The 27,976-nt window shown below is 42.9% G+C and overlaps 1 protein-coding gene across 1 annotated transcript in view; it reads left to right on the top strand.

Moving 5' to 3' along the window:
* Positions 1 to 27,976, top strand: part of SLC6A11 (solute carrier family 6 member 11) — a 125,439-nt gene that overhangs the window by 48,513 nt on the left and 48,950 nt on the right. Inside the window, exon 6 of the mRNA XM_066350729.1 lies at positions 11,616 to 11,750. Within this exon, the coding sequence (XP_066206826.1) occupies positions 11,616 to 11,750 (135 nt within the window). The remainder of the gene's footprint in view (positions 1 to 11,615; positions 11,751 to 27,976) is intronic.

Here is a 27,976-nt window from a genome sequence, read left to right as displayed (position 1 = left end):
CTGAAGGTGATGTTCCCAGGCTGAAGAGCCCTGGTGCTCCGTGTCCTGACCTTGTTGCTCTAAAAAATTTATTTGCACAGTACATTCTAACCCAGGACTCTTTGGAACAAGATGGATAGCCTGTCTCCCTTCAGCTCTAGGAGGACTTCTCTAGCCATACCTCATCTCTCTGTGTTCCTGAGCTCCCACTACTGCCATCCTCTTTGTGGTCCATCGCTGTAGCTGTGTGTGTCTAGTGCTGGTTCATACACCCTTGCAGGCAGAGGCCCAGCTCAGGCATTACCATGCTGTTCGAAAACAGTACAGGGCCTGGCACACAGTAGGTTCAATAAATGGCCAATGAATGCATTAAACAGAAAGTTCTTTACTCTTAGATGGAGAAGCTCAAGTGAGAACAGGGATGGTTTATACCAACGGCCCACTGCAGACACATGGGATTATAGCCTGTTTTGTTCCATTCATTCTCACTGGGTTACTGAGGTCTGAATTTATCACTCATCAACTGTTTACAGCCATACATTTACCATCCACACATTTAAGAACCCAAGACTCAAAGAGATTGAGTTAATCTGCTATATTATTATTTCCATTGTGCAAAAGAAATATCAAGACCTAGAAAGACAGTAAATTGCCAAAAGTCAGTCACATACATAGACATGCCAAAGGCTAGATTTGAACTTGGTTTTCTTAAGTCAAGGCCCCTCCCATATCTGTATGCCATATTACTCAGCTGTAGGCTATAGAAGGAGCATTTTATCTGACTTGGATGACCTAGTGCTGAGTCCTGGAAGACATTGTATTTGAACTGGGCTTGAAGGTTGGCAAGATTTTGGTAAAGGACCTTCCAGGTGAAGGGGATGATAAAAACAAAGGCCTGTGTGCAGGAAAGTGAAGGGTTTGATTAGGGAACACTGGAAAGTATGGTGTGAGATGAAGCTGCTTGGATTACGAGGATACTTGCATTCCCAGTGGAGCTGTATAGTGGTTGAGTGCAGGTTTTGGAGCTTGATGGATCTGCTTGAATCTAGCCTTTCTTAGATCTTTACAGTCATGGGCCAAATACTCAACTGCTAGGTGCCATAGTTTTAGTTCTGTGGTAATAGTTTCTGTTTTGTGGCAATGGATAACATAAGAATAAAACATGTAGACCCAACAATTATTGTTAGTCCCATTCTTATCAGGTATATCCTAAACTTCCATTTCTCCTGAACTAAGCATTTTTCCTTCTTTGGCCTCTGCTACTAACTAGGATGTCCATGAGTACTAAAAATAAAGTCATGGCATCTCAAGGTTGGAACAGGCCATGGATGGGTATAGATAATCTTTATGGCACAGCCATGAGCAAGAAGAAGGAAGAACAAATACCTCACGATTTCACTTACATGTGTAATCTAAAAAAAAACAACAGAACAACTGAACAAATAAAGCGGAAACAAATCCATAAAGAACAAACTGATTGTTGCCAGATGGGAGAGGCTGGGGGGATGGGCAAAAAAGTGAACAGGATTAAGAAGTCCTGGTCTTTTGAAAAGGATTGTGGTTGACAATGGGCTGTTCTAGAAAACACTGTGGTTGCTGCGAAGGACCTCAGAGATCCATCTAGTCCAGGGTAGTCAACCTTTTTATACCTACCACCCACTTTTGTATCTCTGTTAGTAGTAAAATTTTCTAACTGCCCACCAGTTCCACAGTAATGGTGATTTATAAAGTAGGGAAGTAACTTTACTTTATAAAATGTATAAAGCAGAGTTACAGCAAGTTAAAGCATATAATAATAATTACTTACCAAGTACTTTATGTCAGATTTTCACTAAGTTTGGCAGAATAAATGTTTATAAAAAACAGTATAGTTAAATCTATCTTTTTAGTTATAGTTTGGTTGCTCTGCTACTGCCCACCATGAAAGCTGGAACACCCACTAGTGGGCGGTAGGGACCAGGTTGACTACCGCTGATATAGTCTTTTCCATAGATATAGGAAATATTCTTTCTACTGACAGTCCACAGGATGATTTTGGTGTACTCAGATTTAAAAATATCAAATCATATAATGAAACAATATTGCCTTTTTAATGTCCCTTAAGGTGAGATACAGTAAGTAGTACAGTATGGTGCTGGCTTATTGTTTGCTGCCTCTCTGACAGTTGCTACTCTTGCTATTCAGCAAAGAAAAAACAACACAGACTCAGAGGCTTGGGCTAAAATATAATCACATATTATTTTTATTGCATTTATTTTTGTATTTACCTTCTATTTATGCTAAGAGATAATGGCTTTCTGTTTATGGTGTTCAGTTTTCTTATTATGTATATTTATTTAATGTAAAAGAGTATATTGATGTATAAAAAGTATTATGTAAATATTAGAAAATTGAGTCATGCACATTACCCTCTCCTCCCAAAAATAAAGAATTAGGGAAAATTGGACAAGAGAGATTGAAGTTTGAGTTAGCTTTCTCCTGCCTCTTTGTAAGTGGTAAATGCCAGCCTAGAGAGGGTATGGAACTTGCCCAAGCTGCAACACACTGGATCTTCTGACCCTGTGGTCCTGGGTTCTTCCCCCACACCACTCTGCTCTCCCAGTGCCTTTTGAATAATACTCATCTTTGCAGTTGACCCTGTCATCTTGGAAAACTTAGGGAGGATCAGCCCTTCCACAACTTTTGTGGCATTCCCAGGGATCAGTCTCCCTGCTATGAAATAAACAGCTGTATCCTGGAAGTAGGGGGAAAATACCCCACAATTCCAGTACTGGAATGCAAATGAGCAATTAGTGTCAATTAAAACAGAATGCTGTATAATTACCACCAATTGTGGTAACCTTTATATTCAGAAGGACTTGACCGGCTAAAAGGAAATTAAACAATAGTAAAGAACTCTCCTAACCAAGGGGTGTGCTTAGGATGGGAGCCTAATTTCAGGGCCACGAGGCCTGACAGATTAAACCCTCCTTTCCCCAAGCCCACCACCACCACCGGCAGAAGCCAGGAACAGCCAAGCTTCTCAGTACCTTGTCAGTGACTTTATTGTGCCCATCACCAAACATTGCATATAATTTAGCATAATGCCCAAGCCTTGCTTGGCTCTTCTAGACCAGTGGTCGGCAAACTCATCAACAGAGCCAAATATCAACAGTACGATTGAAATTTCTTTTGAGAGCCAAATTTTTTAAACTTAAACTATATAGGTAGTGCCTGCATGTGGTATTTTGTGGAAGAGCCGCACTCAAGGAGCCAAAGAGCCACATGTGGCTCGCGAGCCGCGGTTTGCCAACCACTGTCTAGACAAATCCTGGAGACTCAGACATCTTTTTTTTTTTTTAATTTATTAAATTTAATGCAGTGACATTGATAAATCAGGGTACATATGTTGAGAGAAAACATCTCTAGATTATTTTGACATTTGATTGTGCTGTTTACCTCTCCCCCAAAGTTAAATTGTCTTCTGTCACCTTCTATCTGGTTCTCTTTGTGCCCCTCCCCTCCCCCAACCCCTGTCTCCTTCTTCACCCCATCCCCCCTCCCCCCACATCCCACCCCTGTTGCCATCACATTCTTGTTCATGTCTCTGAGTCTCATTTTTATGTCCCTTCTATGTATGGATTCATGTAGTTCTTAGTTTTTTTTCTGATTTACTTATTTCATTCCGTATAATGTTATCAAGGTCCATCCATGTAAATGATCCGATGTCATCATTTCTTATGGCTGAGTAGTATTCCATAGTATATATGTACCAAAGCTTTTTAATCCACTCGTCCTCTGACGGACACGTGGGCTGTTTCCAGATCTTCGCTATTGTGAACAATGCTGCCACAAACATGGGGGTGCATTTCTCCTTTTGGAGCCGTTCTATGGTGTCCTTGGGGTATATTCCTAAAAGTGGGATAGCTGGGTCAAAAGGCAGTTCGATTTTCAGTTTTTTGAGGAATCTCCATACTGTTTTCCACAGTGGCTGCACCAGTCTGCATTCCCACCAGCAGTGCAGGAGGGTTCCCTTTTCTCCACATCCTCGCCAGCACTTATTCTGTGTTGTTTTGTTGATAAGCACCATTCTGACTGGTGTGAGGTGATATCTCATTGTGGTTTTAATTTGCATTTCTCTAATGATTAGTGATGTTGAGCATTTTTTCATATGCCTATTGGCCATCTGTATGTCTTCTTTGGAGAAGTGTCTATTCATCTCTTTTGCCCATTTTTGGATTGGGTTGTTTGTCTTCCTGGTGTTGAGTTTTACAAGTTCTTTATAAATTTTGGTTATTAACCCCTTATCAGACGTATTGTCAAATATGTTCTCCCACTGTGTAGTTTGTCTTTTTATTCTGTTCTTGTTGTCTTTAGCTGTGCAAAAGCTTTTTAGTTTGATATAGTCCCATTTGTTTATCCTGTCTTTTATTTCACTTGCCTGTGGAGATAAATCAGCAAATATATTGCTCCGAGAGATGTCCGAGAGCTTACTGCCTATGTTTTCTTCTAAGATGCTTATGGTTTCACAGCCTACATTTAAGTCTTTTATCCATTTTGAGTTTATTTTTGTGAGTGGTGTAAGCTGGTGATCTAGTTTCATTTTTTTGCAGGTAGCTGTCCAATTTTCCCAACACCATTTGTTAAAGAGGCTGTCTTTACTCCATTGTATTTCCTTACCTCCTTTGTCAAATATCAGTTGTCCATAGAACTGTGGGTTTATTTCTGGGTTCTCTGTTCTGTTCCATTGATCTATATGCCTGTTCTTATGCCAGTACCAGGCTGTTTTGAGTACAATGGCCTTGTAGTATAACTTGATATCAGGAAGTGTGATACCTCCCACTTTATTCTTCTTTTTTAAGATTGCTGAGGGTATTCGTGTTCTCTTTTGGTTCCATATAAATTTTTGGAATATGTGTTCTATATCTTTGAAGTATGTCATTGGTATTTTAATTGGTATTGCATTGAATTTATAGATTGCTTTGGGTAATATAGATATTTTAATGATGTTTATTCTTCCTAACCATGAGCACGGTATATGCTTCCACTTGTTTGTATCTTCCTTGATTTCTTTTATCAATGCTTTGTAATTTTCTGAGTACAAGTCTTTAGTCTCCTTGGTTAAGTTTATTCCTAGGTACTTTATTTTTTTGGTTGTAATTGTGAAGGGGATTGTTTCCTTAATTTCTCTTTCTGACTGTTCATTGTTGGTGTATAAAAATGCCTCTGATTTCTGAGTATTGATTTTATATCCTGCCACTTTGCTGAATTCATTTATCAGGTCCAGTAGCTTTTTGACTGAGACTTTAGAGTTTTCTATATACAATATCATATCATCTGCAAATAATGATAGTTTTACTTCTTCTTTTCCAATTTGAATGCCTTTTATTTCTTCTTCTTGTCTGATTGCTGTTGCTAGGACTTCCAGGACCATGTTAAATAAGAGTGGTGAAAGGGGCACCCCTGCCTTGTTCCTGATCTTAAGGGTATTGCTTTTAATTTTTGCCCATTGAGTATGATGTTGGCTGTGGGTTTCTCATAGATGGCTTTTATCATGTTGAGATATGTTCCCTGTATTCCCACTTTGCTGAGAGTTTTGATCATGAATGGGTGCTGGATTTTATCAAATGCTTTTTCTGCATCTATTGAAATTATCATATGGTTTTTCTCCTTCTTTTTGTTTATGTGATGAATCACATTGATTGATTTACGAATATTGTACCAGCCTTGCCTTCCCAGAATAAATCCCACTTGATCATGGTGTATGATTTTTTCCATATATTGTTGGATCCGGTTTGCTAATATTTTGTTGAGGATTTTAGCATCTATATTCATCAGAGATATTGGCCTATAATTTTCTTTCTTTGTGTTGTCTTTGCCTGGTTTTGGAATCAGAATTATGCTCGCCTCATAAAAGGAGCTTGGAAGTCTTCCTTCCTCTTGAATTTTTTGAAATAGTTTGAGAAGGATAGGAGTTAGTTCTTCTTTGAATATTTGGTAGGATTCCATTGTGAAGCCATCGGGCCCCGGACTTTTCTTTGTTGGGAGTTTTTTAATAACTGTTTCGATCTCATTTGTTGTAATCGGTGGAGACTCAGACATCTTGAAAGGAACACTGAACATTGCTAGGAAGCACTTTAAAGCTGAACTTCCTTGCCCTCCATATCTGAACTATTCTTTCACTTAAAACCAAATCTCTTATGATTCCCTTATAAACATCACTCTTAAAATACGTATGATTCAATTTTCTGAATCTTGTTTTATGTGGATTCAGTATTTTATATGGACAGTGCACAAAGTGGTGTTCTGAAGATCTGCATTTTAACCCCAGGGTTCCAGGTCTCAGCCTGCTTATTTGTGTATCCTTTCAACAAAGACTGATTGAGCACATTTCATGTACCATTTATTGTCCTAGATATATAATAGCAGGCAAAGTGAAAGACAAAACTCCTTTCCCTTGCAAATTTTGTATATTAGAAATCTTAGTCTTGTAAGGCAATAAAGCAGCTGATGAAAAAGAGCTATATAGTGCTGGGAAGATGCTGAAGTGACTAAGGGGATGAAGGTGGGATACGATTCAGGGAGGATGTGGTACTTTGGCCTCTCAACATTTGGGTAAATGGCATAAGGTTAAGAGGATGAGACTAAGATACTGCAAATTGACTGTTCTGGGCCTTGGCTGCCTGACATATAAAGTAGTTATGTCAATGATACGAAAACTGGAAGACACAGTCCCTGACATTGAGGAGTCCTCAAACTTGTGAGGATTCAGACATACGCAGGACTAACACCATGGGTGACCCAGGAGCTGGGGCTGGATATTATGGACAAAGAAAGGCATGACAGGCAAGGAGGCATGAAGGAACCTGGCATGCTCCCCAACTCGAGGAACCTGGCACAGTGGAGAACAAGTAGATCGGGAAGGGTGGTGACTGGTCGGGCCACACAGAAAGTCACAGCTGGGCCAGGATTGGAACCCAGGGTCATCTGCCTTAAAGCCACATGTGTGCAATACCCTACAGCCTTGAATATGGGGCTAGGCGTAGGGAGGAAGACTCAGAGGAGTAGGAATATGCGTGCCAGGTTTGTGTGTTTGAAACCTGAGCCACAGTATGGACAATGTCGGGCTGTTGCATGATGGAGAAGAAAGGTGTCAAAGGGCCCTGATGATGGAGATGAAGAGGGGGGTGTAATTTCAGAATATAGTTGGAGGTCAAGTTGGCAGCACTTGATACCACTGGTTGAATGTGGAAGAACCTGAGGAAAGAGCTGAGGCTATTTCCAGCTTGAGTACCTGGAGGGCAACCTGGCAGTTCCTAGAAATCCCAGGGGACAAGGTTCTATGTCCTTTTCCACATCCTTGGCTAGTTCCACATCTTCCCTGCCTCACTTAGCCTCTCTAATTCCTGCTTATCCATGGAGACCCAGCTCCAAGCCTCTGTCAGTCAGAAGGCTGAACCCCTTCCACATAGACCCTTCTAGCCTATCTCTCTCGTCTCCTTTTCTACTTTCACTGGCTTCTGTATGTGTCATGCCTCACACATTCAGCAGTTCCTTGAGCACAGCACCTGGGTCTTACCATTCTGAGGACAGAGACAAAGGACCTGCAGGAGACTGAATGCATACATGAGAAATAGATGAGATCAAGGGTAGGCGAGAGTGGGTTTCTTCCCAACTGATTATGGAGGCTGCATGGAGTCCTGTGTAGAGGGTCTGAGGCTGCATGCAGGCTTAGCTGCAAAGAATGTTGTGATCAATAAGTGATGTACATAATAAACACAAAAAGGACATGGCAGTATGCATGTGATTTATGTATAATCTCTTGATGACAAGATCTATGTTGTTTGGGCAGTCTACAACTGTTCTCAGGAAAAAGTCAAAGATGATGCCCAACTGTCTGGTATGGCTGAGGGAAGAAACAAGTTAGAGGGGCTTTTAGGAGCACTGGGACCAGCAACAGATATAGTCTGTTCTCAGCATTGCATTTTCAACTTTCACTTGTGTGCATTACATAATGATGCCCCCAAACCACCTTTTGTACCCTGACTCAAGGCTCTCAAACCTCAGCTTACAAAGTACTTTTTCTAGCTAATGCCTGCCAGCCAATGGTTCCATTTTGGCAGCCTAACTCGTTGTCTGCACTGTGGTCTTTCGGCATTTCATCTACAGGTTTTATTTCCATTATGGTTTTATAAAAGAAGAGTATAAATTATCACACCGGTGGAGGAAATATAGTCCTTCAAGTGTGATGTAGCAGCAGAGCATCCATTTAGAACCCTAAACAATGAAACTGCTTCAAAATCAGCAGCAGCAATTTCATAAATCACGACACTGTGGTCCCTGAGAAGCAGTCTGCTGTATATGTTGCCAGGGCATGGAGAAGGTTCATTTGATTAGGTTTTAAGTAACCCTTTAATGACATCTTGGTGGCCCAGTCCACTCAAAACAGACTGGTCAGATAATAACTAACCGGTTTAGTCACATTAAGGTAGTCCCACAGATGAAAGACAAATTTTTATGACTTTCAGTTTTTCTTACATTCTCCACAGTAAAGTTATTTTCCTTAAATTTTTGAGCATTGGAAGTTAAGATAGCTACATGCCAGAGCTATCATTAATCAGGTCCTGGGTAGTCTGCATAATTAATCTTTTGTCATTCAACAGACATGAAAGTGGAAATTATTCAATGAAAGCAATAGATTTTTAGCCTGACTTTTCACAGATATAAACTGGTTAACCTGGGGTGGAGGGTTCATTTTGAAGGAAGGGAATTAAGGATTTACATGAAATTCTTAAGATCTTCCTAGACTGTGCCAACAAAGCTGAGGGAAATGGAGATTTTATAGAATGTTAGCCATCTGGGTAGAAACCATCAATCCTATTTACTGCTGGCGTCTGATTTTTATTATTAATATCAACTGTTGGTCTCATTATTATATATTTGACTTACGTTCACCTTTTCTGGATTACACTGTATATGACAATAAGAGATTGCTTATAGTGATCACATGACATGATTGATCTGATGCTTGATTTTGGAAATGGGTGCTGAAAGTGGTGTGGCAGAACTCTGAGTGGGCTGAGGATGGTGCTGTCATTGTGGGTTAGGGACAGTGTCTGGGTGAAATACTCTAGCCTACAGCCTGTATCAGCAGGACCCAATGTTACCACCTCCTGCTACCTCTTGTTTCCTAATTTTGAGGACTGGCTTTAAGTCACTGCTTTGTCACTTAATAACTGAATGACTTATTTTTATATTTATTTTTGTGTTTATATGTAGTATTTTACAGTATAGTTTGTACTTTAAGCGCAAAGAAATAGAAATAAGTTGTTTTGTAGTCTTTCTGTCCATTCAGTCCCTCCAATGTTATGTGAAATACTGTATTCAGTGTTTCTATTTCAGCTTTTCTAGGATGTTAATTTATATAAAAGTAAAATGAATAATAAAATAAAAAAAAACAGGAGGAAGTACTGTGTAACTGTATTCATTTCTATTGTTCTATGTAAAGCACCTGGAATATAGTAGGAGTTTATTCTCTTCCTCTTTCTGTCCCCATTCCCCATGTCCTAACTCTGACTCATTCTTTATAGGCCAACACCTGGATCACTTCGTTGGAGATGCCCTCCCTGACTGCCCCTATAGTTATCTGCTCCCTTCTCTGTGCTTCACCATTCTTTGCATTCCCCTGATTACATAATGCATTAATTATCTGTCTACCTGAATGTCTGTCTTTCTACCAGTGGGGAAGCCTATTGACGGAGAAGCTTCCATCCTGTGATTCATTCTTATTTGTACATTCCAGAGTGTAGCTCAATCTTCGGGTACATAGGAATATTATTGGTGTGTGAGTGAGTAGGTGGACAAGTAAGTAAATGAATCAATGAATGGATGGCATGAAGGACTGAATCACTGGTGAAAGAAAACCTTGCTTGGAAAGGGGTAAGAGGCTTCACTAGCCCTGGAGAAATTAAGATCATAGGTCTTAGAGCACAAGTTTTGTTTGTTTGTTTGTTTGTTTTTAATCTGGGGAATCAGAGTCTACACCATCCAAAAGCTGTGTCTACATGTATACATGTTCTTAGAGTCTCAGAAATGTCTGTGGCTCCCAGATGTTAACAAGTTGCTGATCTAAACAGATAAAACAGGTAGGTCCTGCTGAGAGGAAGGAACCAAGTGGTTGGTGGAGAAAATGAGACAAAGGAGAAAAAGTCAGAACTAGAGGGGGCACTGAATCCTGCAAGAACCTCACGTCAGGGACATGGCCTCTAGGACAGAACTCTAATAGACTGTGAAGGTATTGCTCTGTCTTTTTTTTTTTTAATTTTTTTTTATATTCATTTTAGAGAGGAGAGGGAGAGACAGAGAGCGAGAGAGGAGAGGGGGGGAGCTGGAAGCATCAACTCCCATACGTGCCTTGACCAGGCAAGCCCAGGGTTTCGAACCGTCAACCTCAGCATTTCCAGGTCGATGCTTTATCCACTGTGCCACCACAGGTCAGACCTGCTCTGTCTTTCTAAGCACCTCTTTGTGAGGAAACTTAGGGAAGATTTTGTTTTTTTCACTGTCTTAATTCTTACACTGAATCTATGGACTGAGGGAGTCTCTCAGGCTCATTGACTTCAGTTACCTGCCTCCAAGCAAACCAATTTGAAATTATTCCAGGCAAACACTGGGTCTTCCATGCCCAAAAGAGCTCTCCTTTCTCCCCTTCTGTTTCCTATTTTATCCCATCCTATCCTTGGCTATGAAAACTTGAGTTTCATGAAGAACAGTGTTCTTTAAAAATGTAGATCTTGGCCCTGGCCAGTGGCTCAGTGGACAGAGTGTTGGCCTGGCACATGGATGTCCTGGTTTTGATTCCCTGTCAGGGCACATAGAAGAAGTGACCATCTGATTCTCTACTCCTCCCTCCTGTCCCTCCTCTCCCTCTTCTCCTTCAACTCCCTCTTTCCCTCCCATAACCAGTGGCTCAGTTGGTTTGATTGTCAGCCCCAGTGCTGAGGATGGCTCAGTTGGTCAGAGTACATCAGCCTCAGGCACTAAAAATAGCTCAGTACTCGAGCATCAGCCCCAGATGGGTTTGTTGGGTAGATCCTGGTCAGAGCACATGTGGGAGTCTGTCTCTCTAGCTCTCCTCCTCTCACTTAAATAAATAAATAAATAAATAAATAAATAAATAAATAAATAGTGAAAAAAAAACTTTTATGTAAATCTTAGCCCCTTGGTGAATTATGATGTGAATTTAGAGGGTCATGACCAGCTTTTATAAAAAAAAATGAAATAGAGTATGATATGTAAATGAAATAGCATATAATAGAAAATATTGAATGTATCACATGTAAGAATGAGTATAGTTTTGTGACACTTTCTGTTTTAGCTCAGTGTTCTGATATGCATATTTCTTTCCATGTGTTGTGTTTAAAAATATCTTTGAATAGTAGTGTTATCAAGCATCATTGTGGATACTCAATGAATATTCATGGGAAGACCCAGCCCTTGAGGGGATGGTGGTGAGAGAGGAGGTGGAAGACTAGGCTGTGTTAGGGCTTCACTTCTTATTGCACAGGGAATCCCTTTGCTCCCATGAGACGTTAGGGGCCTGCCACGTTCGCCACCACTGTCACCCTTCTTGATTCTTGTCTCTTCTCTCTTGGCAGGTTGTATATGTCACTGCGACATTCCCCTATATTATGCTTCTGATCCTCCTGATCCGAGGCGTCACGCTGCCTGGGGCCTCCGAAGGCATCAAGTTCTACCTGTACCCTGACCTCTCCAGGCTCTCTGACCCACAGGTAAGAGTCGTTTGCTCAATGCACAACTGCCCACCACTAGGAAGCTTTCAGCAGGCCCCTGGTGCCAGCCACAGAGACTCCATGGCTGGCTGAGCAGTTGGAAGCCTGTAGACTCCTTCTCGAATTTATACATTTCAATGCATAGATTAAATATATAGGAAATTAAATATAGTGAAATACAACCACCAAAGCATTAAAAAAGACACATTTATGACATGGTACTAATATATGTACATTAAAGAGCAAGATCCAGCAAGAGATTTGATAATTTCTGTGATTTCAGAGAAGCAAGAGAATAAATGATATTTGAAGGTCTCTATACCATTATAGGAAAACATCTGGGATTTCTACTGCTAATGGTATTGTGGTTTGTTGCCTGCAGTCACAATTGAGGGAAATGTTAAATTTCAATTAGAAGTTAGTGAAAATTAAAACACACTTTTTCTTCTACCCAGGATCACAGATCTCAATAGCATGCATGCCAGGAAGAGGAACTGTTTTCTTTTGTTGTTGTTGATTGATTTTCTTTGTGGGAGTAGCTCACTGAAAGAAAGAGTTGGTGAGAACTGGCTGGCATATTAGTTGTCTTTAGTAAAATATTGGCTATTCTGAAAAGTGAGTACATGGTGCTGTGCCTGAGGTGTGTTAGACAGGAGATAAAAACAGAGCCCAGGGGTTCTCAACTTCTGCTACCTGTTAGAAGCTCTTGGGAAGTTTTTGAAAATCCAAATTTCAGAGCACAACCCAGACCAATTAAATTAAACTCTCTGGGGCTGGGTCTCAGGTTGGGTATTTTTCAGAGGTCCCAATTCCAATGTGTGAATAATGTTCTCAAGACGTTTGAGTGGGTGAGCAGTAACCCGTTTTTCTATTAAAACAAAGATAGATCATACAATAGAATGTAGAATCTGCATTCAGTAGAACATGAGACTTGCAAGAAATTTTAAGTCTGTGGCTTCAGCCCCTGTTAGGAGAATTTGGATGGAAATGTTCGTGGAGTGCTAGTTAGTGTGACTCAGATGTACCTTATCATGTTGCATTAGTGTGCACAGTGGAGTGGCAATGTGTGCTCACTTCTGTCCCAGTTTGCTGTGCCGTGTGAGGGGCCCCAGGCTCAGGGCAGCACCGGGCACCTGATGGTAGCATCCTGAATTGCAGCAGAATCCGTAGGAAGAAGGAAATTAGCTCCTGACTGTTGGCCTTGCCCACTCCATCCTCTGGTGGACCAGGCTCACTTGGAGAAACAGTTTTGGAAAACATATCTTCAAAATCACTGGTCTATGTGTTTCTGTTAGATATACAAACTCTGCCATAATTCAGGACAGATTTCCCATTGTTTCCTCTGCACACAGGCTTCCTTATCCTAGTCCTCAAGGTCAGTCAGGGTCCTGAGTATCACTCAGTTTCCACAGTGGCTGATCATTGGAACACCAGGAAATGTTAAAATGCAGGTTCCAGGCCCCAGGCCTGGAGATTCACTTTCAGGGGTCTGAGATAGCACCTGGAATTCTAGTGATCAGAAAAGTTTGGGGAAACTCCACTGACACCTTTGACCTTGGAGCCCTACACATATATACATGTGTGCAGACAAGCACATACCACCCACACCCCAAACAAAGGTGAGGCCTGGAGTTCACCATTCAGAGTGTCTACCACAGTCATCCCAACTTCCTACCATCTCCTTCCTTTTGGGCCTTCGCTCCCAGGCCAGTCCTTTTCTACAGTACCCACCCTCCTGCCACGCACACACACTCTCTCACTCACTCACTCTCTTCACAGAGCTCACTCACAGAGGTCACAGGACTCAGAAGCTGTTACAGTCTCAGATGTGGTTTATTTCCTTCACCAGTGAGAGAAAAACACACATCAGGCGGAGCCTGGAAGAGTTCACACGCAGGCTTCCCCTGTTCTCCTGCTGGGCAGAGCTGCACAGAACTTCTTTATGCTTCCAGCATCAAAATGCAGCAGCACGTGGGCAGTATTCCTGCCCAGAGAAGCCTGCTCAGGACCCAGAGTCCAGGTTTTTAATGGGGGTGTGGAATTAACTGCACAGGTACTTTCTTCCTGATGATCAATAACAGTCCTCAACATTTCAGACTCTCTGAAAGGAAGCAGGTGTTCGCCATAAATCACATTGTGCACAGGCAGTCTGGTACAGCAGAATTCAATGCCCCAGGCAGACAGAACAACCAGATCACTAAGTACCATAGAGAACATCTTAGCCAAGTTCCCAGATAACAGTCAAGAGATAATCCTCCAACATCATTCTGTTGGAGAATGATGTTTCATCCTACTCCACAATCCTACTGGAGAACAAATCAGGTGTGCTATGGCAACTTTCCTGCATACCTGCAAAACCTAAAATATTTGCTGTTTGGCCATTTCTAGAAAGAGCTTCCTGACCTATGAGCTGGGAAGCCCTCGGATGCCTATGAGGTGATAGTTGACAGGCTTTGACCCCCATATGACCGCTCACTCCATCATTTTTGCTCTCTGCCTCTGTCGCCACCAGCCTGGTCCAGGCCACCACCATCTCCCATTTGACAACTACAATAGTCTCTTAATTGGTCTTCCAGAAATAGCTCTTGACCCCTCTAGGCCACTCCCCAATAAGCAGCAAACTGATTTTTAAAATGTAAATCTGATTATCACCTCTTTGCTTAAATCCTTTCTGGGGTTCCCTGTGGTCTTTTGAATAAGATCCACATGGGGGGGCCACCAAGGTCCCTCATAAGCTGCCTCCTTACTACATCTCCTGTTACTATTTCCATCTTTTAGTTTGTTCCAGATATTGGCCTCCTTTCTGCCTCAGGCCCTTTGCATGTGCTGTTTCTCTGCTGGGACCACACCTTTTTCTTCCTCAGACCTTCCCTTTCCACCTTGTCAACTAACACCACTTATCCTTTAGGACTCAGTTTAAATATCACTTTGTCAGGTGAATCTTTCCCAACTGCCAGCCATGCATCCCCAGTATTCTGTACTTACTTTCCAAAGCCCTTATGTTTGCAATGAAATAAATATATCATCTTATATATATGTATATGTATGTATGTATGTATTACATGTAAAAAATTATGTTATTTGTTTAATGTCCATTCATTTGCTCTACAGATATTTCCTGAGTACCTACTCTGTATTAAAGATTAGTCTAGCCCTGGCCAGTTAGCTCAGTTGATTTGAGTGTCATTCTGAAACACTAAAGTTGCAAATTTGATCCCCAGTCAGGCCACATACAGGAAGTGACAATGAACGCAGATCTAAGTGGAACAACAAATGAATGCTTCTCTCTCTCTTTCTCTCTCTTCCTTTCTCTGTCTCTCTAAAAAAATCAGTCAATAAAGATTAGTCTAGGTATTGGGCATATAGCAGTGGACAGTGAACAAAACAGTTATCCCTGTCCCATGGGGCTTATATTCTAGTTGAGGAGGGAACAAAATTAAATAGTAAAGCGTGCAATCCTTGAGATGATACCCAGGACCATGGAGACAAAATATGGCAGTGAAGAGAGAGTGCTGGAGAGAGAAGACTGCAATTTCTAACAGTACGGCCAGAGGGCCTCGCTGAGTAGGCAGCTTAGCGGCATGAATCATCATGGCCCATCACTGTGTCCCTGGGCCCTGACCAGTTTGGTGCCTGTTACATAATTAGTGCCCAATAAATGTTTGCTGAATGAATATAAGAACCAGTACTTTCTTATAGTACTATAAGAAAGTACTTTTGATTTTTGATTAAAGGTTCTGTTGCTTTAGCAAAATGACTGAAAAACCTCCAGCTTACCATATAAGTGAGCTGTACTAATTCTTGATTCACTATCAGTGTTGACCAGGAAATATATGAGAGAGAGTGTGTGTGTGTGTGTGTGTGTGTGTGTGTGTGTGTGTGTGTTTTTCTTCAAAAGTAACAGTGATAGCTGACTGTCCTGGGCAGAAATAAAGATAGTGATCCCAAAGGGAAAGGAAAACAAGACTCCGTGTAGCTGGTGTCTTTTGGAAGCTGCGTTGTGTTGCAGAAAGGGCCCAGCATGGCTGGAAAGGGAGGTGGGAGAAGCCCTGAGCCTGCTGTCACTCTGCATCAGAGGCTGAAAAGCTATGGTGGGGTGTAGAGTCATGCTGGGTCTGAGAAAGGCTCTTGATGGCTCATCAAATTCTGGAAGCTGGTGCCTCACTCAAAGTTTGTCTCTGTGCTGAGGGAAGGCACCCTGTGAACAGTACAGTAGAATTGTAGTATCCTAGCTAGAACGTCTACTTAACAGAAAGAGAGATCCAGATCAGAGATGCTGACCTCTTGCTTGTTTTGTTGGTCATGTAGCAATTTAACCCTATTAAAACTGAGGGTTCCTGAGTTCTAGGTGGGAGAACTCTTAAATGAAGGGAGGGGAGGTCTTAAAAAGAAAACAATAGATCCACTCCTTCCAGTTCCGATGGTTCCCATTTATGCATACCTCAGACCATGAGAATCAGGAGGGCACAGGTCTCAGTTCCTGCTCTCCCATTATTGGTGGTGTGGCCTCAAGCAGGGCACCCCACCTCTCTGGGGCCAAGTCCCTGATTTCCTACAATGAAGATCACAGGTTGTACTTGCCTGCCCCATTAGATGTCTGTGAAGATCAAATATGACACAGTTGATGAAGGGGCTTTTTAAAATTTCATTTTATGGTTATATATTTATTTTAATGTGCTTCAGAAAAAAAATTACATCAAAACCATGACTTCATAGCTATTATTTTGGGGGATGCAGTCAGGGCTGAAAAAACATTCTGGGATAGTTGTTAGGACTTCAGGTAGTCACATGGTTCCCCTTGTGAGGCATGATTCTCAAAGTTAGAGAAAGTAGGTCAGGAGAGTGTTTGCTGGAAATATTTTATTGGGAGGTCAGTAAAAGGCTCGGTTTTGTGTATCTTGGTAGCATTCTGCTTGTCCAAGTCCGGATTTTTTTTTCCTGAATAGTCATCTTTAGTTTTCCATTTGTACTTCGGATTGCCCCAGGAAGGAGAGTTCCCAGAAAGTGTCCCTAGGCCTGTGGGTTTGGCTGGTCTGAGACTGTGTACACTCTTGTTTCTTGGGGATGATCTAGAAGTTGTAGTATTCAGCCTGCCTGCAGCTAGGAGAGACGAAATGGTTGATTCTTAGAGCCATTGTGGGTGGAGAGATGGAAAGGAGATGTTTGGGGACGGTGAACCCCAGGGAGGTCAGAGGGCTGTTCAGAGGGTGACTCTAGGACACATTCACATCTCCTGTCTTCAAGCCCCATCAGTCCCCTGGGCTGTTCCACTCGTCCCTGGGGGCTGGGAGGTAGTCTCAGGTGGTGAAATAAGCACACAGTATGTAGAATAAATAAGACCCCCCCTCTTCCCAAGGAGCCCACAGTTGGGTGAGATCAGAGCTTCTCCCCCTTTCTTTTGGGTGTCTGAGGGTGGATAGCTGATGTTGCAGGCATTAGACCGAACCCCCAAGTTGCCTTGTCTCTCCTGCAGCCTGAAGAGCCAGCCCCATCCCAGGGCTTCAGTGATAGCTGTGCAGGGTGCATGCTACCGTCAGAGCTTTACTTCTCTACAGACACATTTGGGTTTTACGAAGTCTGGGGGTAGGAAGGCTGGTGCCTGAGCAAGCAGAGGGAGGAGAGGCAATTACCCACAGGAGAAAGACAGTCCCAAGGGTGCCTTCCTACCCCATAGGTTTTCTCCCCGCATCCCAACCAGAGTGATAAGTAGCTCAGTGCAGCTCTGTAGCCTCTCCCCATCCAGGATCTCCATTCCAGTTCTGGCCCCAGCTCCCCTTCTGACTGCTTACAGGGTCTCAGACACGCCTATTTGCTGGTCATTTACATTTCTAAAGAGACATGAAGTGCCTGACTGGGCCAGAGCTCCTAGAGCCTTAGAAAGGGAACATTCGCTTTGAGGGGCCCTCCTGGTCTCTCTGGGCTTGTGTGGCAGGGATTCTACATGAAGGCTGGTTGAGCTGGAGGGTGGGTGAATTCATTGTGACCCCCTCTGTCACCCAGTAAACTCCAGAAAGCATGGAGAGAGAGCTCAGCTGTGGAGGTCCTGGGAGTGAGGAGAATAACTTCCTCACAGTATAACTGTGAGGTCAAGAGAGTGTGCAATGCAAGTTGTGTTAAGGTCTAAAGGGCTATGTGGTGAGGGGTTCCTCACCACCTTGTTTAAAGTCGCACCCCTTTAGCCCTGGCCGGATGGCTCAGTTGGTTAGCGCATTGTTCCAAAGCAGCAGAGGTTGCCGGTTCGATCCCTGGTCAGGGCACATAGAGGAACAGCTCACTGTTCCTGTCTGTCTCTCTCTCTCTTCCTCGTCCTCTCTCGCTAAAATCAATAATAAATTTTTTTTAAATAATTAAAAACAAAAGTCGCACCCCTTTAATCCCACGCATCCTGTCCACCTTCTTGGCTTTGGTTTTCTCGGGGACACTTGCCGACATCCTAGACACTGTCCATTTTGTATAAGGGTGGAGAATTGACCTCTTATATTCCCTGTTAGATCTCCAGTCCCTGGAACTGTGCCTGCCAACAGTAAGAGCTCAGTAAATCATTTTTGAATGAAAGGACGGTTTCTGGCAGAGCCTGTGTCACTTTACAGTGGCGTAGCATACGCTGCCCTTACCAGTGTGCAATCCAGAGAAGGGAATTTGGTATTGAGGGTAGGAAATTTGAGTCACTCCAGTGACCAACTGGGTGGCGGTCAGCCTGTCCCTTTATCTCTGGGGGCTCAGGGCTCCCACCTGACCATTGGTGTAAGACGATTTCCCACACAGGGTAGCTATGAAGCAAGTGTACATGTGAGTAGAAAAGCTCTTCTCGTCATTTTGGGTGGCTAGCCCAGGGCCTGGCACGCAGTAGTGCTCCAGGAACACTGGTGGGTGTGCCTCTTTTGCCTCCATGTCATTGGTGCTGGGCAGGATGAGTCAGGACCCCACAGCACCAAGAGCAAAGCTTTGAACTCAGAAACGAGCACCTTTATTGTGGATCCGGTAAATTCAGTTTCTCATCAAAAACGTGAAGCAACACATCAGCTTGCCTTCTTTGTTCCCTGGCAATTTGCATTCGTGGTCTGTTATAACTCTCTAAACATCTATTTGTCTTCACTGTCAGCCCTGTGTTCTGTCTGAAGTGTGAAGTACTTCCACTCAATTTTTTTTTCTCCCTTAAATTTTTATTTTCTGTCTTTTCAGTCTTTGGGGAATGGAGGGGCTCTTGCAGGAAATGACATTTTCCCTGCCCCAGATTTTTGCCACTCTCTCTCTCGTCATTGTGTTTCAAGTGTGTGTTTTCAGGGCAAGAACAGAAAGGCCTGTCAGGGATCCAAACCGTGGGGTCTGCTTTCCCAGGACAGACACACGTTCCCGAAGTCAGCCTCCTCTATAGAGGAACCTGGAGCCTACAGCTCAGACGTCTAAATCCTGGGAATAGGGTACAGTGATGCTCAGACACCTCAAATCTCCCTTAACTCCCCTCCTGACAGAAGGACAAATCAGGAAAACAAAGCCCTGGTGTAAAACCCTACCTGATGAACCTTGTGGATGTGACTGTGAAGCTGCTGCCACCTGGCGGCAGTGTGCTCTGATTCCAGGCAAGGACCCAAGGAAAAATGCGTCTCTTGGCTTTTGGACTTCCCAAATTAAAATGTACAAAATGATATTGAGTTAGAAACACTGGATATGTTTTTGAAAATATTGCGGTCCTCACTGACATGGAGACCACCCCCAGGGACTGAAGAATCTCCCAGGGCTTCAGCATATTTGATTCTGGGGTAGGGTCACTGCTCTACTCAGTACCAGGCACTGGGGGTGCAGAATCAAATCACAAATGCTTCTGTCCTCAAGGAGATGACAGTCTCTTGGGAGAGACATATCTTGAAGTCAGTGATAATGGTGGTGAAGGGAGGTGTCAGGGTTGGAATTCCTCTGACACAGTGTGCTCCTGTCAGTCATCAGGTAAACGCCTCATGAGTAAGTGATGCATTGCTAATCTAACCTCCTGTGCACTTAAAGAAAGGCGGTGAATGTTGCTTTTTTTCTTGACTGCTTGAAATTCCTTAAGAGTTGCCTGTCTGTGAAATCAGAATTCGTGTACACACCACTGAGATTCTGTGCATTGCCGTGGTGCCTCATTAAATTCTTTCAGCCACTGCCTCACTCAAGGTGAAGTTTTGTGATTTTTATTCTCAGCAGTTTCAGCAGCACCTTCCTAATTTGCAGTCTCAGTGGTTGAAGAGCTGCTTGAAGAGAGTGGTAACACTAGTTATTATTTCTTGATGGCCGATTCTGTGTCAGGACTGGTGCTTGATAAATTCATCATAATTGATCTGATTTACTCAATCAGCAAGTAATTTTCACTTGAAAATGACTATGTTCTAGACCCAGGGGCTAAGTGCTATGTAATTAAATTATCATGACCAATAAAGATAAGTTTGTAAGGTCCTATCTCAAAGGTGCTGAGAATTTTAAAACCTATTTCCTAAAGCTTTTACAGATGAGGGGACTGAAGCTCCAAGAGGTTAAAGCACTTGCCTCATGCTTGCACAAGTAACACTTGAACCAGGTGAGTCTGACTCGGCCATGTAAAGGATGCAATGCTGGTCTGTATCTGATTTTTCTGGGCTTGCTCTGGCTTTGCCCAGCCCTGGGCTGGCAATCCTGGCTATGGAGTCTTTGAGCATCCCAGACCTATATAAATGCTTTGCAGGAATCCTAGAGTCTTAGCATTGGGTGGGTATAGTCCCCATCAAGTACAGGAATCACTTCTGTAGTAACCTGGTCGGCCACCGGTGGGTTCCTCCTATGACAGGGAAGCACTTCACCTCCATGTTGGAACAGTTCTCTACTCTCCTGGTTCCAGATGTTGAAACATTCATTGATTCTTTCATTTGCTAATTCTTTCTTAACTTATCTACTCTAAATTTGTCAGTCTTCCACTTGGAGAATATCCACCAAGGTTAATACACTAATTTAAATGGAGCCGAAACAACTGAGGCACAAGGCAGAGCTGCCTCTGGGTTAATAGAATTCCCTCCAAGGCAGACCTCTGACACACCATTACTCTGTTCCTCACACAGAAGACTGAGGGAACTTGGAAAAAGGAATCCCTGATCATGCAAATTCCTGCTGTTGTCCTTTGAATGTATTTTTAATGCTTTGAATATAATTATAAAAGCCACTTTAATGTCTTTGATCATCCAAACATTTTCTTTAGAATATGGATCACATTTTCCTGGGCTTTTTTGCATGTCTGGCAGTTTTCAGTTATAAACTGTGGATTGTGATTGAATATTGTGGATGCTGTGTTGTACATGCTCTAGATTCTGTTATCTTCTTCTGAAGAATGTTGGGTTTTATTTTAATAAGTAGTTCAATTACTGGCCGATTACCTTAAACTTATATAGGTTCAACTGTATGTTACTTAGTGCCAATCTGTGGAGATCCCAATCTGTTTTCCAAGCTCCTCTAACTTAATAGGACTCAATAGGACTTAATAGGATTTCTAAACTCTGTCATCCTTGTAGATTTTTTTCATGGATTGCCTTTAGGCTTTATTGGGATGAGTCTAGAGTAGTTCTTACTCTAGAATGGTGGTTCTCAACCAGGAAAGTTTTGCCTCCCAGGAGACATTTGGCATTGTCTGGAAATAGTTTTGATTGTCACAACTTGGTGTGGAGATCTACTGGCATCTATTGAGTAGAGGCCAGGGATGCTGGTAAACATCCTACAATGCACAGGACAGCCAGCCCCACAACAAAGAATCATTCAGCCCAAAGTATCCACAGTGCCGTCGTAAGAGAAACCCTGCCCTAGGTCATGGTTCCTGCTCCTAAAGGGAGGTCTTTCCGTATCTGATCTGGGTACCATGAATGAACACTTAGTGTTGACCAGATCCCCTACTCTGGCAGGCTGAGAGCCCCAGCTCCCTGCAGTGCTCTTCACCTGGTAGTGTCCAGCCTCTAGTGTCTCTTGCACTCTCAACTCATAACAGCAGTATCTGGAAAACCTTGGGTGGTTTTACCCTGGATGTTTACAACCCAGCCATCAGCCAGAATCTTGGGGGAGACCTTCAGTGGATATCTGAGGCCCCTGCTCTGCACAGCTACCCATTTCTGGTACCCCACATTATAGATTCGAGCTATTTCAGCTGCCCTACAGTTTGGTCCTGTTTCCTCAGCTTGGTGAGACTGTGTGTTTGGCTTGGACTCCAGCTCATGGCCCCAGTCAGAGGGCTGGGCAAACCTCCCATTGGGGATTCCATATCTCAGGGTTAGCAGTCTTGCTCTGCATTTATTCACTGCCTGAAAATGGTTATCTCCTGTGCTTTGTTACCTCCTGATTGTTGTTTATGTCAGGAAGGCCATTCCTTTACCAGCCACCCAGTCAGTCATAACTAGAAACAGAAGTCTGACTCTCCTGCTTACAGCACTTCCCTCCTTAACCCCCAGCAGCTCCTGCTTGCAATAGGATTAACATCCAGACTGTTCATCATGGCCAAGGCCAAGGAGCCCTGTGTGGCCTGGTCCCATCTCTCCATTGGCCCTGGATATCCCAGGCTCTTTCCTGTCACAGGTCCTGCCTGCCTGGATCACTGTTCCCTTAGACATTCTCCTGACCAGCTCCCTCTCACCCTGTAGGTCTTGGCTCCAAAGTCAGATCATCTCTTACCAGCTGAGCTCAAACATTCCCAATAAACCCCTGTTTTGTTTTAGTCACAAGGTTGCTGGCTGTCTGAAGCAATCTTTTTTTTTTTTTTTCTGAAGCTGGAAACAGGGAGAGACAGTCAGACAGACTCCTGCATGCACCACCAGGGGCGATGCTCTGTCCACCAGGGGGCTCTGCCCCTCTGGGGCTCACTCTGCCTCGACCAGAGCCACTCTAGCGCCTGGGACAGAGGCCAAGGAGCCATTCCCAGCGCCCGGGCCATCTTTGCTCCAATGGAGCCTTGGCTGCGGGAGGGGAAGAGAGAGTCAGAGAGGAAGGAGGGGGGGGGGGGTGGAGAAGCAAATGGGCGCTTCTCCTATGTGCCCTGGCTGGGAATCGAACCCGGGTCCCCCGCACGCCAGGTCGACACTCTACCGCTGAGCCAACCGGCCAGGGCCGTCTGAAGCAATCTTGTGTTTCATTTGTTGACATGCTACTGTTAGTGTCCCCCAGTTAGAATGTCAGCTCTATATAAGCAAAAAAAAAAAAAAATGTTTGTCCTTTCGATTGTGGACTCCCTGATACTTACAGCACATGTTAGGCTCCCTTTCAATACTAGATGGGTGTATGGGTAGATAGTAGGTGGATGGATGGATGCATAGATGGGTGGGTTTGTAGATGCCATATCATGGTTTAGATAAAGGACAGAAAACAGTCAGAGGACAAAATTAGTATTTCTTTTTTTTTTTTTAAGATTTTATTTATTCATTATAGAGAGGGGAGAGAGAAGGGGGGAGGAGCAGAAAGCATCAACTCCCATATGTGCCTTGACCAGGCAAACCCAGGGTTTTGAACTGGCAACCTCAGCGTTTCCAGGTTGACACTTTATCCACTGTGCCACCACAGGTCAGGCAAAATTAGTATTTCTAACTGCTCATCCCAGAGAAGACATTATGAAATAGGTAGCCGTTAATTTGGTCCTTGAAGGATGGGGAAGGAAAGGCTCTTTGGAGATGAGCAAGTACATACATGAATGGGGGGCTATAGGACAGGTTTTGTGACAAAGAATCCTACATAAAACATAAGGCTTACAGCAGGCTTACGCCTCTTCATTGGGAACTGTGGGTGCCAAACCCAGAGTTTAAGACTTCATTAAGTGGTCAGTAGGGAGCTATTGAACCTTTCTGGGCATGAGATTGACTGGCATGAACAAAACTGTAACTTCAGAAGATTATTTAGACAAGAAAGGCCCAGCAGAGCTTGGCAGCAGAGAATGTTAGAGTCAAACAGAGTGTCATTTAATGCCTGCCTCCTTCACTTATTGGGTGACCCACCCTCTCTGAGTCTCAGTTTCTTCTCATGAACTTCTAGAGAACAGGATCCAGCCTTTTACTCGTCTCCTGTTCCTTCATAGATGTGATAAGCTTAGATGAAACAGCACATGTACTTCTCCAGGGGCAGAGAAAGAGCAAGGAAACAGAGTGAGTTTGGAAGTGAAGAGACAAGTAGAGGGATATCAAATGGCCTTGGTTTGAAGGTATAAAGCAAGAAAAGAGTCTCCTGTCTGCCAAGGATAGAGAGGTTTTGCAATGTCATAGAAGATGTGAGAAGCAACCCTCCAGCTGTGATGTCCTAGGTTTATGGGCAGATGTGACTGAGTTAGTGCCATTTGTGAGTTTATCTAATTACTCCCAGTAGTCTAAGAGGCACCACAGAGAAAAGAGATAAAGAAATGCCAGCAAATATTCAAAATGCACCTACTGTGTATCAGGCCTGATCAGGCATGAGGGATGAATCAGGGTGTTTTGCCCTTAAGAATTTTGTACTCTTGCAGGGGAGAGAGATGTCAGCAGGGGTGGGTGCAGCAGGGGCTGGTGAGAGCCACAGAGTGGTGAGCCCAGCTGTACAAGCACAAGAGAGGACCAATTGCATCCCTGTCTCCAGGGATTTAGGGTTTGTTTTTGTTTGTTTGTTTTTTAGAATTCTAACTTTATGTTCATTCATCCAGGAAGTATTATTGAGCACCCACTGTGCTCAGTAATGCCACCTTGGTAGCATTATGCTAGGTCTTTACTGTTTTTTTGTTTTGGGGTTTTTTTTTAGTGATAGAGACAGAGACAGAGAGAGGGACATACAGGGACAGATAGGCAGGAATGGAGAAAGATGAGAAACATCAGTTCTTTGTTGCGTCACCTTAGTTGTTCGTTGACTACTTTCTCATATGTGCCTTGACTGGGGGGCTACAGCAGACCGAGTGACCCCTTGCTCAAGCCAGTGACCTTGGGCTCAAGCCAGCAACCTTAGGCTCAAGCCAGCGACCATGGGTCATGTCTGTGATTCCACGCTCAAGCCAGCGACCCCGCACTCAAGCTGATGAATCTGTGCTCAATCCAGATTAGCCCGTGTTCAAGCTGGTGACCTCGGGGTTTTGAACCTAGGTCCTCTGCGTCTCAGTCCAATGCTCTATCCATTGCGTCACCACCTGGTCAGGCTTTTTTTTTTTTCAATTGACTTTACAGGGAGCAGGAGGATGACGAGATGTATTAATTAATAAAAATTTTAAAGGCAGTTTTACAGAAAAGTTAAGCAGAAAATACAGAGTTCCCATATATCTCCCGACACCTACCTGACAGTTTTCCCTTTTATTAACATTTTTGGGTACATTTGTTACATCAATTGATACATTACTGATTAACTAAATAGTTACATAGTTTACTGATTAACTAAATAATTGACTAGTTTACATTAGGGTTCACTCTTTGTGTTGTACATTTCATGAGTTTTGACAAATGCATAATGTCCTGTATCTATCATTACAGTATCACGCAGAATAGTTACCCTGCTTTAAAAACCCCAGGGCTCCACCTACTCACCCCTCCTCCTTTCCCAGGATGCAGCAACCACTGATCCTTTTGGAGCCTTTTCAAGTTGGCTTCTTTCAAATATGCATTTAAGGTTTCTACATGTCTTTTCTTTTTATCACTGATATTCCATGGTTTGGATGTGCTATGGTTTGTTTATTCATTCACCTGTTGATAGACATTTGGGTACTTTGACATTTGGCAGTTGCAAATAAAACTGCTATATACACCTGTATGCAGGTATTTCGTTAGCATATTTTTCTTCAAAGGAATTCATTCACTCCCAACAATTGAGATCCCTGTAGAGCTTTCCACCAAAGATGAAGATACAGTGTGGGGGTTACCATCTGACTGCTTGGATTCAAGTCATGGCTCGTTTGCTTAATGACTGTGTAACCTCAAGCAAATCCGTTTGCCTTTCTATGCCTTGATGTCCTCATCTGTGAAAAGGGTTGTTGTGAGTCTTAAAATGAAATAATGCTCATTAATGGTGTATATAGCTTTGTGTCTAGTGCATAAGAAATGCTCAATAAATGTTAGCTATTATTTTTTGAGATGACTATATAATATTTTATTTTCTTGACCAAAACTTCAGGCATTTTTGTGGCTCTGCATAGCATGTACTTATTTATCCCATCCTGCTCTCACAGAGTATGCTTTTAAAAGCCTGTAGAGAACAGATAGGGCAAAAAGATAGGATACAGATTTGATTGTAAGCTATTATTATGCTAGGTGTCATTGTGCATATAGGCAGAGCTAACTGACATTTTAAGACAACTGTCTAAAACTTCACGGATCCAAGTGTAGTCCCCAGATCAGCAGCAGCAACAGCTTTCTTTAGGAGCTTGTTAGAAATGCAGACCCCATGCCCCATCCCAGTCCTGCTCCATCAGAGTGCGTTTTGGCAACATCCCCTACTGATTTGTATAATATAGAAGTTTGAGGAGTGCTGGTCTGAGAGCATTCAGGGCTGGCTGAGACCTGTCAGACACAGCAGTGAGGTTTGTGTTCAGAGGAGGAGGGGTGGTGGGCCCAGTAATGCAAACAAGAAGGATTTTCTGGGTGTTGGGGCCACCCACCTGCCTGAGCTCACACTTCAGGGCAGAGGAAGGGAGCAGTCACTCCAGGGATTTCTGCAAAGGGGGCCTGTTGCTCATGGGATCATTTGGGAATGGGATTGATCCCTTCAGGACTGCCACCCTCTGGAACTATATACATTTCCAATACAGAGGCCACAAGCCACCTAACTACTGATATTTAAAGTAATTGAAAGTAAATAAAAGTTAAAGTTCAGGTGCTCAATAGCTACATGTGGCTAGGGGATACCATATTGGACAGAGCTGATATAGAACATTTTCATCATTGCAGAAAATTCTGTCAGAGAATAAAGGCAGAGAGGCCCAAGAAACAGGAGAGCTTGTGGAAACTGAGATTCAAATTGTACCCATTACTTGGAAATGGAGCAGTGGCCCCTGGCTCTCTGAAGGCATGCTGTTGTGCGTTTCCTTCCTCTACCCCTCAGGCACCTAGTTATTTCTAGAAGAGTTCAAAGAATGCCCATTGAAGAATCAGAACCAGAACTGTGGCCACATGTGTCGGGCAGAAAGGACTGAAGCTGGAGGTGCCCCTGTGAAGCACTGAGAAGGGTGTGAGAGCTGCACATGCAGCGACCTCAGGCTGGGAAGAAAGGACAGTGGAAAGACAGAAGATGTGGCACTGAGTTAGATTGGCTATTAACTAGTTTTGTCTTCTTTCTAAACAAGAAAATACTATGACACAAATTTTTCTCCAAATTCTATTCTTCCCCATTGTTTTTACTATTTGCCACTTTTTCATATTACTTTGTAACTTTTCAGCATTGATACTTACTTGGATTTCACAATGTGTTTACAAATATCTTTGCTCCCTATTGTTTCTCTCCTTTCTACTGGATTAAATTTCCTTCCTGTTGAAATACATCCTTTATTAGTTCTTTCAGCAAGGCCTGTGGGAACTAACGTCTCTTAGCCTGTATATTTATTTCACTATAACTCTTGAATGGTAGTTTATCTAGATATGGAATTCTAGGATGGTAATTTTAAGGTTATAGTTTCAACTCAGGTGCCCACATTATAGGAGCAGTGTGTGGTCATATTCATATTTGGCACTTCCTTCTTGTCCTGGGCTGAGGGGCAGTTTTCTAACATCTTACCCACTATAGGACAATAGTTTTCTGGCTCCTAGCTTTTTGCAGTAAGCCCACTTAGCTTTTGGTCATGCCTGTGGGGCTATATTTAAATCTCAACCTCTTGGGCTTCTGTCTGCTTGGATATTCCCATGGGTTGCTGGAACTGTGCCTTCTCCTCATCTTTTAGCTTTGAGTTTTCTCACTTCTGGCATGTGGGAAAACTTTCTGTCTTTCTTTAAAAGCAGGCTATGAATTTAAAGTGATTACTATATTTGTTTTTCTTCATCTACTAGTCTTAAATAGGACATGCTTAATGTTCAAGCAGTACATTGATATTAAAGGAAATAGCCCTTAGTCATTCATGCTTAATTTAACAGCTATTTTATTCACAAAGTCATGTTTGTAGTGATTATTTCATATCTGATACTATCTACAAATATATTTTCTGATAGTAAATTTGCTTCTGATACATGGAATAAAATCATATGATCAAGATATTTAACAAAATGCTCTATAGAGCTCATTTATATTTTCTATTTCTAACAAGTCTGAGAGTCCATGGCTAG

The sequence above is a fragment of the Saccopteryx leptura genome, chromosome 10, assembly GCF_036850995.1.
Source record: "Saccopteryx leptura isolate mSacLep1 chromosome 10, mSacLep1_pri_phased_curated, whole genome shotgun sequence".
In the NCBI taxonomy this organism is placed as follows: domain Eukaryota; kingdom Metazoa; phylum Chordata; class Mammalia; order Chiroptera; family Emballonuridae; genus Saccopteryx; species Saccopteryx leptura.
This window is presented reverse-complemented; position numbering and strand designations above follow the sequence as displayed.